Below are 15027 nucleotides of genomic sequence, written 5' to 3' on the forward strand. Positions count from 1 at the left end.
TAAGTCAGTGAAAAATGTGTTATTTTCAGTGACTCGTTGACCCCACCTGTAGAACCCCTTCAGATCTCTCACCCAATGGACCTTCAAACTTCACACAGACAGAGGAAATGAAAGAAGAAAACTTGGGGGAGGGAAAAGAGGAAATCAGTTTAGCTTTTAACATTTCTTAGATGTATCAAAGGCCTCAGCCATGTAGCTCTATTAGGTTTCTGTGCAGATTCTTGTAAGATCTATGTGGAAAAGCCTTCACTGGGTTCACTGCATGAGGCTGAAGAAAATGCAGACAATATGAATTTGAACTTTGATCTTTTTCTTTCTTGGAAAGCCATCTTCAAAAAATGTTAAAATAAACTATATATAGATGCTGGCAAGTTGCAAGGCTGAATACAAATCTCTGATCCAATACAAATATTTTGCCACTTTCAGCTCATGAGAGTGCACAGCAGTATTCAGGTCTCCCAAACTGAACCACTGCATGGCTACACATCCTCACAGTTGGTACTAGTATTTGTAATATCCGTGAGGCAAGTTTATAAGCTTATTAAACCCAAAACACAGAAGACAAAAGCTTACAACAAACAAGGACGAAAAAGAAAAGATTAGAGTGCACATGGCAAAGGAAGGCAAGATTAAAACATGCGGGGTACAACACAGGTGGAGGAAAATTACCACAAGCATGCTTTAATACAGTACAACCATTTTTTTTCTGCAGACGCTGGATGGTCTAGACATACTTTCAAAGAACATTCCTGGTAGTTAATCCCTCAACTCTACTAGGGATTTGACAGGGTTGTAATGCTACAAGCAATCTTTATTATGTACTTATCTTTCCCCTCCCTCCTCAAAAAGGAAATCAAGTGTGTAGAGCATAAAGTGCATTTCTTATGATTTGTTAGGATGATCTCCTCCTGACTTAGGAATGTGTCTCCCATTAACCTTAAAGAGCAACTGCAAACATGCAGAAAGAGGGGAACAGTCATTGCCATTTCTGCCTTGTGCATACTAATGGAACTCCACGTATTTTTCCCTGCTCACTTTGTGATCCCCTAGTATGGAGTAAGAAACGAGCAGTGAAAGGAATTAACAACCTCCCCCAACCAAATGTAAAAATTCAATGCTTAAAAAGGGGAGAGAAATAAAGTACATAGAAGTCTCAGCAAGCAGACAGAACATGTATATAGAGCAGGATAAGACTCTTATAGAACCCAGAGAAAACAAATATTAAGAAGAGATTGTAAGGATGGTGAAATAGGTAACTCACTACATTAAGCATTTAGCTGCTTTCTTTCCCATCCCAATTTGAACACAAGTGAAATTCATTGTTTCTCTCACTTTAGTTTTCAAGACCAAGACTCAAATTATTGGAAGTTTCCCCTCTTAGCATATACATGTGCATAAGAACAGAAATCCAGTAGGCTGAATATTTTAAAGCAGCAGTAGAAAGACATTGGGAAGGAGCAAACATAAAGACTGGGGGAAAGCAATGTTTATATGATCAGTACTGAACAAGCAAGTTTTGAAAGAGGGATTTGTTTTAGCTGAAATACACTGTCTTTCATTTAAAAGAAGTCATGTGCTTGTCTATAGTCAAAAAGGGTTGGTTTTGATAAAAGAGAAACATTGAATAACATTCAATTTTTTAAGAGAAATAATTTACAATAATATTGCTTCCTGACCATTACTAAACAGTTTTTTTTTTCCCCTCTTTGGTTTGAGTTTATAACAAGTCTCCCCGAATATTTTATCTATTGTAACTACTTTATAACTTAGTTGTTTTAAGTAGTGGAAAAATATTAGGGGGAGGGAGGGCACACTGAAAAACACAATTTCGTGCACTGCCAAAGACTTTGTTAAACTAATTTCCAGCTTAAATGACAGTCAAAAGATTGGAGGATCCATCTATAATGGTTTCCATGGTACAGTGGTATCAGGGATGGTTACATCACTGACAACGCATTCAGAGGGTTGACAAACATTACTTGCAGCTGGGCCAGCCTCCCCTCTCAGCACCTAACCATTGTCACAGCCAATCTTCATTTTCAGACACATGCATGTTTCCTTTTGCTCTGGTGACCTACCATGTCTGCCTTCCAGCCTCCAACCTGGAACCCAACCATTATCAAACCTTAACGGAAGGAATTCCCTGGAGATGAGAGACAGGTCCTAATCTATTATCTGGTTTCCATTTTTTTTTTTCTGGTTACCTTTTTGTCAAAGTCTTCAGCCACTCAAATGCATTTAATATTACCAGGCAAGCCATACTTTTAACACACACAGAAGTCTTCCCATCCATATAACACACTTCACAGAAGCAGATTCCAAGAAAGACACACTTAAATTAGCCTCCTAATTGTCACTTCAGACTATCACATGTCCTTTTGCATTGTTGACACACCGTAGCTGTTTCCTGGCCACTAACCATAACACAATGTTTTCTGGAGGAATTCCCTGGAGATATGAAGAAGCTCCTAGTACATCATCTGATTCCCAGGTCATTGTTCTGTTTCCCTTTTTGTTTAGGTCTGGAGCCAACCAAATGCATTTAATATGAGCAGACAAGACAATCTCTTATTGCACACAAAATTCTTCCATGTTCCCCATCCAATTAGCATGCTTCACACAAACCATATTCCACAAAAGACACTTCAAAAATTTGGTCATCTGATCTTCACACTCAGCCTCTTGTGCCAACCTCCCCTCTCAGACCAGCCTCCATTATCAAATCTTTTCTGGAGGAGGTCCCTGGAGATATGAGACAGGTCCTAGTCCATAGTTAGATTCCCAAGTCATTGTTCTTCATCCCTTTTTGTCTAGACATTGAGCCATGCAAATGCATTTAATATTAGCAGGCTAGACATTCTTTTAAGACACACCAAATATTTCAGCCCTGTTATGTCTCCGTTCCACCCCTCCGCCCCAGTCCAAGCATCATGATTCACAAAAACCATTTTCCACACAACTGCATTAGAGGAGTCATAGCTGTACAATGCCTCTTCCATAAGCATGGACTGCATCTAACAGTCTGCCACAGGACTTCCTGCAACAATCTCAGAAATGAACAGGACCTACATGGGTTAATGTAGGTAGACACCTCTCCCCAGTCCCCTCACAGATTCATTTTAGAAGGAAGCTTGTGTCATCCTGAGCTTCATATCCTTATTGACAAGGGCAAATTACCTGATGGGGCTGTGAACTGGACCATCTGCTGTAGGAAGGAGCACCTGAAGTCTTGTTGGCTGTAGTTCTCTGCAAAATAGAAGATTGACATCTCAAATATTCACCATCTCCAACATGCAGTCACCTCCCATTTCAACCACATAAACTCCCATAGTAAAAACAAACAAAAAGTCTCAAGAACCCATAAATATAATATGGTAGCATTACAGCCAGAGGTGAAAAAAGTCTGCTGAATCTGCTACTAATGAACTCTTTAGCCTTTGACCTTAGAACCTCAGCTTTCTCCTCAACTTCTGCATATCACCTACATTGCAAACTTAAATACTGAGCCCTAACATAAGATGGGGCTGCAAAGCATTAGCTTTAGGACAGGTAATTTACTCAGCTTTAAGCAAATATGCTCTAAATTTATGTCCATCTCAGAAACTCATCATTAAAGGAGTTTGTCTGCTTGTTCTACAAAGTTGTATTTTTATTTTTTTCCCCTAAATCAATGGTGGTTTAATTCCAGACTTCATGCTACTTTTACAGAAGCTCTTTTGAACTCACAGAAAATAAAGCAAGGTTTTTCTTTCAGGATCCCTCCACCCTCGCTCCAAAGTCAAATTTTAATATATAGCATTCAAATATATCAGTTATTTATCAGCCTTCTCCTGGAAGAGAAAAAGTCTGTCTTTATGATTAATCCCTGTACTTCTTTCCTCTGCCTCTCTGCATTTGTGTTTTTTTTTTTTTCAAATCAAAAAGAGTCCATACCATGGCCTTTCATGTCCATATTTTGTATGTCACTCACACACCTTATAATCAAACCGCTTTTTACAGTACAAAAGAATCAAAGCAATATGAGATCTATCAGAATACCAGCAAGAGGATGCTAAAATGGGGGCCAGATTCATATTTGAACCATATGGATGAGCTATATTAAAAAAAAGACAGCCCATGTAATATTTATAGTACAACGTAGTATACTCTTTGTAAGTATGAAAAAATAGCTTACAGCTTTTAACACCCAGGATATAGTACAATTCTATGCCATTTATAACTACTAGGGCTTATAGATCATGACATATTCTAGAGCTGGCATGTCATTCCTACTAATGAGAAAGAGCCGCTGCTGTAATCATGCTTTTCTATTAGTCTATCAAAAAACAGTTATTTTACAAATTTAATTATTAGCATTACTGTATAACATATCTAACTTCTACTAGACACCCTTAGAAGGATAAGCATTTTTAATGAACAGTTATGCTGTACGACAGAATAACTCTTTTGATAAAAACTTCAGAAGAGACAAAATGCACACAACATTGATTTCAGCTTTCATTAGCTCCCATAAAGCTATCTTCTTTTGCTACAGAAGAAAGCCTGGTGAACCTATGAATGACAAGTTGAGTAACAAGATAACTGAAGTTTTTCAGTTTCAAGGGCATCCCCAAGAAAGATATCCCATAGAGAAACAGTATCACAATATTACTAGGAAACAGAAGAACACTTTCCAGACTAGGCAGCAGATGAATACCTTAAAGACATGGGTATAGGGTCATTCTTCTGTCTACCCTTGCAAACAAGAGGGAATAAGAGCCTCAGAAGTTCTTAGACATTAATCTCCATCTTCTGATTTGATTAAGAGACAGTCATTGAAGAACACTCATAAAAATACTAGTATAAGAAGTCTAATCTCAGCTTTTATTCCCCCTATCTGCCCAGGCTCCCCCTCCCCCCCATTCACAGATCAATGCACAGGACCACTTGCTTGTTACGTGGCAATCGTAATACAAAGTCACAACAAAAAGGCTTACAGCATTCACACACAGGAGTTTCCACATCAGATAATTTGGAGTAGATTCTGAAAGATTTGGAAAATACTTCACTCTGAGAGTCTTGCCAAGCTTTATAGGGTTACAGGGAAAGCTTTAACACCAGACAACATCCCCTGGTTGCCTCTGGGGCTATAGCACTTGAAACAGGTGACTTAGAAAAATTAAAAATGCCTACACATGAACTAACCTCAAGCACACACACGCACACTTGTATTTTCCTAGAATCAGTAGAAATTAGTCAGTCGCTTACCTGTAGGAGTTTGGCCACTTATGCCCAGCAGCCACAATCAGCAGCTACAGCACAAGCTCTACTAGATGAGCAATTTCTGCATGCAGCTCACAACACAAAGGAGACCTCAAGGCACAGCTTTTTTTTGTGAGATATTTTACCAGGGAGAACCTGGGCTGCACTTAGCACCCTAAGGCTCTTCCCTTTCTTCAGAAGAAGTCACCTCTCTCACCACTCTCCCTTTCAAGGAATAAGGAAGACATACGTAGAATATTTAAAGACTTTCTACTCATAAACCCACACTCTAGTTCTGTACAGCTCCTTAACAACATCATTCAAAAGATCTAAACCAAGCAGCTCTCCACTCCCCCCAGACTTCCAGCAAGCCCCCATGCTTAGTAAACCTTCCGCCCAGCCATTCTACCTTCTCAGCTCGCTCCTGCAAACCCCCAACCCCCAAGCATTCTCAACCATATGTAGGTACAAGCCCCCCCTCCCCTCTCGAACTATTAAAAACTAATTAGGACTGCTGGTTCTAATCACCTGCTTGTCCAAGCTGTTCCTAATGTCCTCACCTCCTCTCCTCCTTCCCCCCACCTGTGGAGAGGGCATAAACTCACAGAGCTGCAGGTGACTGCCAGTCTTTTTAAAAGACCGGTGAACATCCATTAAAAAATTCAAAGTATAAGTCAGTTTTTTTGTTGTTTGTTTGTTTGTTTGTTTTTTCTTTTCTGCAGACCATGCTTCTGAAAGCAATAAAACTGCTACTTGGACATATGGTCTTTGGTATCTGAGCTGGGAGTTACAGCAAAAGAGACAAGAAGAAAAAAAATGATGCTCAGTGCGCTGCATACTGCTGCCCAGGCAATAGTCTGCCTGAAAGGAAACAATCTGACGGGGAAAATGCTTTCTTTCAGGTACAACACGTGCTCCAGGCACATAGCTGGATCCGAGCCTGAACGTGAGGAATGCTGATGAAACACCAGGCTACCTCCAAATCCCAGAGAGCGCAAAACAAAGTGCTTTTCATAGGAATGAAGTGCTACAGATAAAAGAAGAGCAAATGATGTAGTGTATGTGCAAAGCTGCTGTTTTTACACGCAATTCACAGGAAAACAGTTTTCTCTGGAGATTCATGCTACTGAACAGAGTATGCACTGTATTAAGGGGCTAGAAAAAAAACTTTGAGTAAAATACTGGCACATCTGAGTATAGTTCAATGGGAGTGCTCCTGAAATGATATGTTACTGTTCCTCTTTTGGGTTGAGGCTATTAATGACGGTGTACAGTACAAGCCAAGATTATATGCAGTCCATAAATACATTCTCATCTGTTCAAGGAGAGCTTCATGGCAAGGCCAGATTTCAAAACTGGGAAAGAAAAGCAGAGCACAAAGAACATGACATGTGTAACTTTACTCCAACAATATTTCTAACAGCAAAATAAAGTAAACACTCTGGTAGCAAAGTCAAAGCTTATTACCTGTTCTACAGCCAAATGAATTTGCAAAACCTTCTGATGGGTATGGCAATTCATCCCATTTATCTTGGAAGCGTATCTTAAGATGGAATGAATTACCATCTGGAAGTACCTGTCTCTTTCCATTCACTCACTGGCGAGAGAGGTTGAGCAGCTCGTTTAATTGAGACATCTAACTTTTGATGGGTAATGTTAAGTGAAATTAAATCTGCCCACACTCGTTGTTCTCCTTCCTACCGAGGGACCCAGGCAATTTGTCCTTTTCTAGGGTTTACAGGGTTATTATGGCAGCAAATTTGTTATGTAATCGGGGTACCTTTGAACTGTGTTGTGAACTCCTATGAACTTATGTTAATCTTTCAAACACAGCTCGCTGCTAAAGCTGAGAAGCCTTGACTTCCAGGGCTTAGCCAGAATTTTTTGGCTGAGTAAAAAGGGAAGAAATTATTTTTATTTGTAAATAGAGGAAATATAAGATGTAAGCAAATGGAAGATAATACTAAATATTTAATCATCTCAAGAACATTTTTTCAAACTTATGCTTGTATTACTTTGAGAATAAAGTTACAGTTCAGTTCTAGCTTTAGTTCCACAACATAGCAGTAGTTCCTGGGCTCTTCACATCCCTGGCCTAAAATCTTGCTGGCATTCAGCAGATATCTTGCTCATTGGTTTTATTGGAGATGTTCAGAGTTTAGGATGCAGCTATTTATGCAAAGGCTAACATCAAACTACAGGATATATCTTGCACCATGCAATACAGAATTTCCTTGATTTTTCCTAAAACTCAAAAATCCATTTGCTGAATGAAGTAATAATGGTATCTGACAACTGTAACACATTAAGGCACTGAAGTTCTGTCTTTGAAGCTTTCTTTAGACTAGCTTTTCTTGTGGAGGTTTGTATAGCTGTGACTTTTGCAAAGTAGAACCAGTAAAACTACATTAAAAAGGATCAATATTCAATGGCTGCTTATTGACAGGTACAGCCTTTTGGGTTTGCTTGCCTATATCACAGAAGGAGTTTACGAAGAGGAATAGAATTAAAATATAACATTTTATCCTCTCATACTATAAATGACGACATTGTCCCTTATTACTCTCCAGAAACAAATACTAAGTGAAGTCCTTTTGCCATTAACCATAGCAGACCGGGAAGGAAGTGGCTGGTTTTGAAGTACTGATTTTTGTTTATTTTTATTTATTGAGCTTTTCCCACAATAATGCAGTATAGAAAATGACAAGTTATTAATTGCTATTTCAAGTTAAATAGCAAAGGTGACAACTCAACCGATTTTATCTAATCAAAAATAGTGCTTAGAGGAATTACAGTTTGAAATTGGAAACAGCTATATGTCTTGAAATAACATAGACTTCATGCCTAGATATCAATCTATCGCTGCCCCTGGCCTGGCTCCAGATGCTCCTAACCCTTGGTGATTCTCTGTGTGGGGTAGGACCACGCACACGTAAGAGTACTAAATCCTTCATAGGCTTTTCCTAACAAATGCCATCTCAGCAGATCAGAGGAGTCAGCTCAGTTGAAAGCATCTCTCTGTGCTTCAAACGTGCTACCACACCTGGCTCCATGGGGAGACAGACCCCACTGAAGCCAGTTCATTACAGATGCACCACTCACCCATGAAGCTATTTTTACTCCTGTACCATAAATATACATGATCCCTTGCTCCCTTCGAAACCTCATCCTATTTTTCAACAATACCAATATTGTGTTGGAAATTCATTGCTAACACCACTGTGGACATAAGAGAAAACAAATTGCTAATACGTTAAAGATCCATGGTTTCTTCAATACCATAAAAGTAAAATTAATTTTCAAGTTCTCTCTCCTCAAAATAAAAAACCCTCCAGAACACACTAAAAAAAACCTACTTTGGAGTGAGACGAGTGGTAAAAAATTCCAGAGACAAATGTATTTATTTATTATTTGTCAGAAACATGAAGACAGGAAAAGGTTGCTAATCAAATTGATAACAGGAACATCACCTCATTTGCAGCAGTTTTTACTCTATGCAGAAGTTTTTCAACTCCCTGGCAAGCGCTGCTGGTCAGTGGGTTGGGACATAGAATGAAACATAGTGTTGTTGACGGTGGTGAAATGACAGTACATGGCATGACAATATTGCCTTCTCTTCCATGCAAAGGGGCACAGTGCACTTGTCAGCTAGCTTGGCTGCGGAGTGAAAAGCATATGTCAAAGTGACATCATTGCTTTGCAGTGATGAGATGATGCAGGACAGTCATCAAGTATGTTGTCCCATAAAAGCGTAAGAGCAAGAAAAGACATTAAAAATAGCAGTTTGTCTGGGTATAGTGGTCAGGATGTAAAATGTAACAGACTTGGCAGACGTAAAGTTTGTAAATTGTAAATGAAATACATTTGTAAGTTGTATACGAAAAAGAGGACGGTGGAGGAAAAAAAAAGAAAAAAAAACCTTTTCTTAAGTTTGTTGCACAATGTCATCAGAGATTACTTCCTCTAACTTACAGAAATCAATGTTATGACAGGAAGAAACAGAGCAGGAGAGATATTGACTGAGCTGTCAACCATAGGAGTACATCTCTGTGAACCTGTGGGTTTGGGCTTTGATGAAGCAAATGCATTCAGTGGACGTTTTTATAGGAACTCAAGTACTCACTCAAAGTACTCACTTGCATTTTATATCCACTCCCTACTCTTGTTTATCAGCATAGCGACTCATAATTGCTGAGGTGCTATTGCCAAAACTAATACGATTTATCTATTGCTTACCCCAAAAGCTGAATCTTTAGGGTTTAGCGATTTGACTTTCCTAGCCATGACGTACAGCTTTCATGGCATTTTGATTCCCACTCTTTTTTCTCTTTGTCACCACTTTAATATAGATATTTTTGCACCCTGGAAGGTGCAATTCCAGACAAATTCCAGACAAAGCCAGGGAAGACAGTGTCATGTCTATATAACCTCTCTTTAGACTTACCAACCAGGAGTTTTGCATTTAACAAAAAAAAGCTTCACTTAATGACCTCCCATATCCTATATGATTGTTAAAACTAATCATGAATGTATTGGAAATTTCAAAATACATCTTTAAATGCGGATGATGTCCTCAAGCCTTTTAGGTATCACAAAGCGAATAAGGTATTAGAGACTGTGCTACCCATCTCATATCAGGCCTACCTTAGCAGAACTCTCTGGCCAAGCTCTAGCCAACAGTGCTGTAGCCATTAACTCCTTCTTCATTGTCATTTGTGTTGGCAAACTAAAGTGCCATTTAATCGAATCACAAACAAGCTAAACAACTGTTACAGTTGGTGACAAGCAACAACTTCTTTCTTAGGAATTTTAATATGGTGAAAGGACTTCGTGTCTCTCTGGGGATGCTACACGCACCGTGATTAGCTGTGCAGTCAGCACTTTCTCCCAAAGCCAGAGAGTTTAAAGGTAAGCTGCAAAGAGTTCGAGGAACAACCTACAAGTCTTCCAGATGGAGTTGACATAAAGTTGGCATCCTTATCCCATAAAATATAGAATTAAGAAATTGTAAGTCACAAGACTTGGAAACACACAGAAAGATAAGGAGGAGAAATCATCTCATCTGAGTGAAGAAAAAAAATGAGAAAAACTAGAATATGGAAACATTTGATGCTTTGAGGTCAAGAATTATCCCAAGTACTGCAGAGAAGGTAGGGGAGCACATCACAGCCATATGAGAGAGAAGAAGGTGGATTGGGGGATTTTTTAAAGCTAGTAGCTGTTTTTTGCAGAAAAAAAAAAGACTACAGGGTTTGAAGTAAGTGTCATATTATATTGAATGACGTTACATTATCTGCAGTCAGTAACTTCAATCAGTCAGGGAGCACAACAGTATTGATATTACCAGGATATTTACTCATATTGAAAGAATGCATAATGAAATATAAGATGCACTATCAGAGGAACTTGAAGGAACATATGACATATTTGATGTCCTTCAGTCTCTCACCACTTTCCCTGAGTAAATGAAACACTAAGGCATGAGCAAGATGTAGGGAACCAACTATAAAAAAGTCTTGGTTATGGCAGGCAGTGGAATGGGATTAGTTTTGTGAGACTGACAGATGTGGCTTTCTTCAAAAATTTGCATAGATCTGCAAAAATGTTGTTAATTAGCTTAACAACTTCATGTTGATTTGAGACAAAGGAATATCAACAGGAACCTGAAAGAATTTTATTGTAGTGAGAGCTGTTCTTTTCCGACAGCAATTCTAAGAAAGATATTTGTCGCATTAAAAAAGCAGGCCAAAATATTAAAAGTGACTCAGAATCTTTGAGGGTTTCAGGTCTGAGGTGTTAAAAGATAAAAAAGTGACCATACAGAAGACTGACACTGAGCAGGAGACCTTCAGTTACACTACAGAGAGTATCAAAAACATTAGAAGAACGTGAAATTTAGAACAGTGGATGCTTTCATAAAGGTGTGTGTCTTTCCTTCCTTTATTAATGTCATGAAAGAATTCAGAATTAATCTTATGTTAAAGATTATAAGAAAGTCAAAAGAGACAAGAGCCTTGACAAGATGATACAAAAGACAATACTGCAGAAATTGAAGTACAAGATGGCAGACAGAAGATGTGCTAATAAGAATATTTTGCATGTATTACAGTACTGGGAGGCATGAACATGAATCATGAAGGTTCAGGAAAAGATAAAAATGAAAATCTTTATTTGCAAACAATGCAATCATAGAAAGGTGGAGGAGGTACTCTAATGATATCTTTAATGGTGAGAAAGATAAAAGTGAACAGCGAAGGCCATTTTCTAGATGAATGAGTCATTCTCAGAAGAATCAAATTTTTAAAGCATTCAAAAGGCAATTAGACATTCAGGAATAATGCTGGCAATTCCTGCTAAATTATTAAGACCAGGAAGCAATAAGTGTAGTCAAAAATTTTGCAAGCTAATTTTGAAAATATTCTAAAGGAATGGAAGGAGAGTCATATTTCCAATTCCAAAGTAGGGGTATATTGGAAATGTAAGAATTATTTGTACATTTCTTCTCATTACAACCTCAAAAAAACACCTTCCATATCTTTTACAGGCACATACTTATTAAGCAGAGGAAACAGAGAGAGACAGCGAGTACTGGTGTCTGGCAAAGACCATGATGTTCCCTCCCAAGATTACTCACAAAAAGAAAAAAAGAAAAACAAGCAATCAATTTCAGTTAGATGTGGTCTCAAGTGAAAACAGTGATATAAACACAATTAAGGTGTAATTTCTTAGAGGATTTAGGAAGAATATACTAGTGGTTCTTCAGGCTTTAGGACGCGAATCTGACATCTTTAACACCACATTAAAAGCATGCAACTGTCTGTGTGACTTGTAGAAAGTTGAGTACCTTCTAAGCAGGGAGACAATGAAATTTCTGCTGTGTTTCAAAGCAACAGAACACTAAGGCAGAATGAGGAACTAGCCCCATACTTTTCAGAGTGGCCCAGTTCCTGGGGAAATCTCACATTGGAAGGAACTGAAGCAAACTGCCTTGACTTCGGAGAAGTCGCTGCTGTAGAAAAGATGAGGTGGGAAGAAAATGTTTTCAGATCAGTAGGCATACCAGGATAAATTCAAGGAATATAAAAATAGGTAAATAGCTGTGCAATTATAAGATCTTGAGCAAGCTTTCTGTCAGTCAATGACCTTGGGCTGCAAGGAGTTTGGTAGCTTAAACACTGGACAGCATTAAATGATGGTGCAAGTTTGTGGAAGGAGGAAATTCAACTGTTTGCTACTTTGGCCCTAATGTCAGTTGGGAAATTTCTCTTTCCTAAAAAAAAAAAAAAAATAGACAGCAAAGTAAAAGAAGGATCATTTGAGTAGTTCAGTACAGTTACTGCATAATCAGTAGCTGACCTAAGAAGCTGAGAAACAAAAAGGGTGGCATAATACTGCAGTTTGACTGTAGTCAGGGCTAGCATAAAATAACTAGCAAGGGTGACAATCGCTATGACTGTGAAGTACATGGTTTATACCCATCAACTGCCATAGCTGCCCAGGCTCCGGGGTACAGAAAGCACTTTCACTTTGTTACAAACATTCCTACAGAGAATACGGTTAGTTGACTGTTTTTCCTGTGATCCACACCACCGCTGTTACTGCCCAAGCAATGTGTTGGAACATGATTTTTGTATACAGATTTTAGTAAGCCAGGTAATACTCTTCTGCAAACAGCATTTATCTAAAGGCTGTGAGACCCTCCACCTCTTGTCTCCACCACCCTACCCCTTCCATGAGTACGAGCCTTTCAGTTCTCCTCCTTGTTGGAGCCCTTGTGCTTGCTCCCCGTGTTCAGTTTGTACTCGCTCCCCCATCACAGGATCTAAATCACAACAGGGAAGGTGAGACAGGCATTCAAATGTGCCTGTCACTGCAGGAGGAGAGATGCGACAGAGTGGCTAGAGCAGCAATAACCGAGGAAATATATCATCCCGGCTTCTTCAGATGCCCCTCCCCGCACCGCGATCGAGGCATACCATGGCAATAAATTCTTCTAAGAGCCCTTAAATCTATCACACTAATTGCAAAATGTGGAGTAGCAATTCATCTTTCCTGGTAACGTTGTAATGCATGAATTTGCTGTAAGAATTTTTTAAATATTTCCTCATGATTAAAGCATAAAATAAAAGAAAAAGTAACATCACTCTGCCTACTTTCAGGCTAATGCTTCTTTTTGAAGCCTGGAGAGCAGTTCAGGATTGAAAACATGAAAGATAAGGAGAACTGTCAGTAGAGAGGGAAGAACATTTCCCTGCTCTATTCACATACAGTCTTAGCATTTAAGACACTTTTTTCTAGACTGCAGAATGAATAAACAGTACCCATATTTTTAGAACACCTTCTCTTTAAATTTCCTTTTGGAAATCTTAAAGCAATTCTCTATTTATTTAGCATAAAGAAAAAGTGAAATTGGAATGTATTTTAGCAGATAGGTCAAATATTTAAAATAACAATATTCTTTTCAGTTGGTTGATAAATATAAGTGGGAATATAAATTGATAAATATAAGTGGAAAGACACTTCAAGGAAAACATAAGCAATAATGAGAGGCAAACTCAGGACTGTAAGCGTGCCCTTTGTCAATTTGTTCAGCACACAGTAACCTTGCCAAATTAAGGAATTTCCAAGTGCATTAGGAAAGGCTGCCCTCTTCAGACAAACTTAATAAAAGGTACCCAAAGAAGTTCTAAGTGTCTTGAAGCTAAAATAAAGATGTGGTGAAATAAACTGGGCAGTGCCATATCAAGACAGTAGCAACTTTCTTCTGCTTAATAACAATTTGCTACTACATAAATAAAAGAGTGTCTTCTAGTCCCTAGCTGCATATTAATGCGAGTTTGCTCAGATTCACTACAGATCCATTTATATACTTTCAATATGGATATTAAAACTTTCACCCCTATGCTGAAATACAGAGACATTAATTAACAAAGCTACCGAGTCTGAGTTTCCCCTGTAAGGTCAAATGGAAAAATGACCCAGTTTGCAAGACTGAACTTTTATTGCACAGAAACTTTCATTAAACATGATAAAGTTGCTTCCTTTCTCAAGACAAAAACAAAAACAAAAAAACTTGCATTGTAGATATATTTCGCGCTCCCTAATGATGCAAAATAGTGAGTTGAAAAATGTTTTTGTCACCCTAACTGGTGTTTTATACTTCATGTCTATTTCCATTTTCCTTAAAGCTTTCCTGAACTAATAGTAAAATGCGCTCATTTAGCTAGAAAGACACTTTCCCTCACTGTTGGTCATCTGAGTGTCTTCACAGGTAATTTTATGGATTTTTATCTTCTATCACATCAGGTTGCAAAACACAATGCCACCAGTTGCTCTTCTGGAGAATATGGATGCTAAACATGAATTTTCATAAGGAAATGATCTCTATAGGGAAACTATGTCTGGTTTTACTGGTGCAAAGAACAGCTTCTAATTACTGGGGAAGCTGATGTGGATATAAATGTTTTTAGCATTTTTTTCCTTTGAAAACTGTAAAGTGTAGCATGGAATATGCTGAGAAGACACAGAAATACAGATTATGCTCCACATAATCAACCTCAGGGTGAACTATCAAAACTTTTCAAGTCCTTTAGCTAGACTGTACTAGACGAATTTTTAAAACAGATGTTAACTGTCAATATAGCACCCTAAAACTGCTTCGGAACAGGGAGCAGAGATGATGTTACAAGGAGGGGAAGTATCGCCAGTGACAGAAAGATAAAAAGGATTTAGCTGCTAGCTTGATGGAGTCTCTCCATTCATCCTTAGCCAAGGCTTTTTTTTTCA

The 15027-nt window shown here is 38.4% G+C and overlaps 1 protein-coding gene across 12 annotated transcripts in view; it reads right to left on the reverse strand.

Annotated features, from left to right (window-relative positions):
* RBMS3 (RNA binding motif single stranded interacting protein 3) overlaps positions 1–15027 on the reverse strand; it is a gene marked incomplete at its 3' end in the record, with an annotated part of 701513 nt that overhangs the window by 594264 nt on the left and 92222 nt on the right. For 9 of the 12 annotated variants that reach the window (XM_083823203.1, XM_083823200.1, XM_083823205.1 and 6 more), the window contains one exon: positions 3178–3246. In XM_083823203.1, coding sequence (XP_083679329.1) covers positions 3178–3246 — 69 coding nt within the window. The other 3 variants (XM_083823189.1, XM_083823187.1, XM_083823188.1) reach the window with 2 other exon arrangements.

The sequence above is a fragment of the Anser anser genome (assembly GCF_964211835.1).
Source record: "Anser anser genome assembly, chromosome: 2".
Classification (NCBI taxonomy): Eukaryota; Metazoa; Chordata; class Aves; order Anseriformes; family Anatidae; genus Anser; species Anser anser.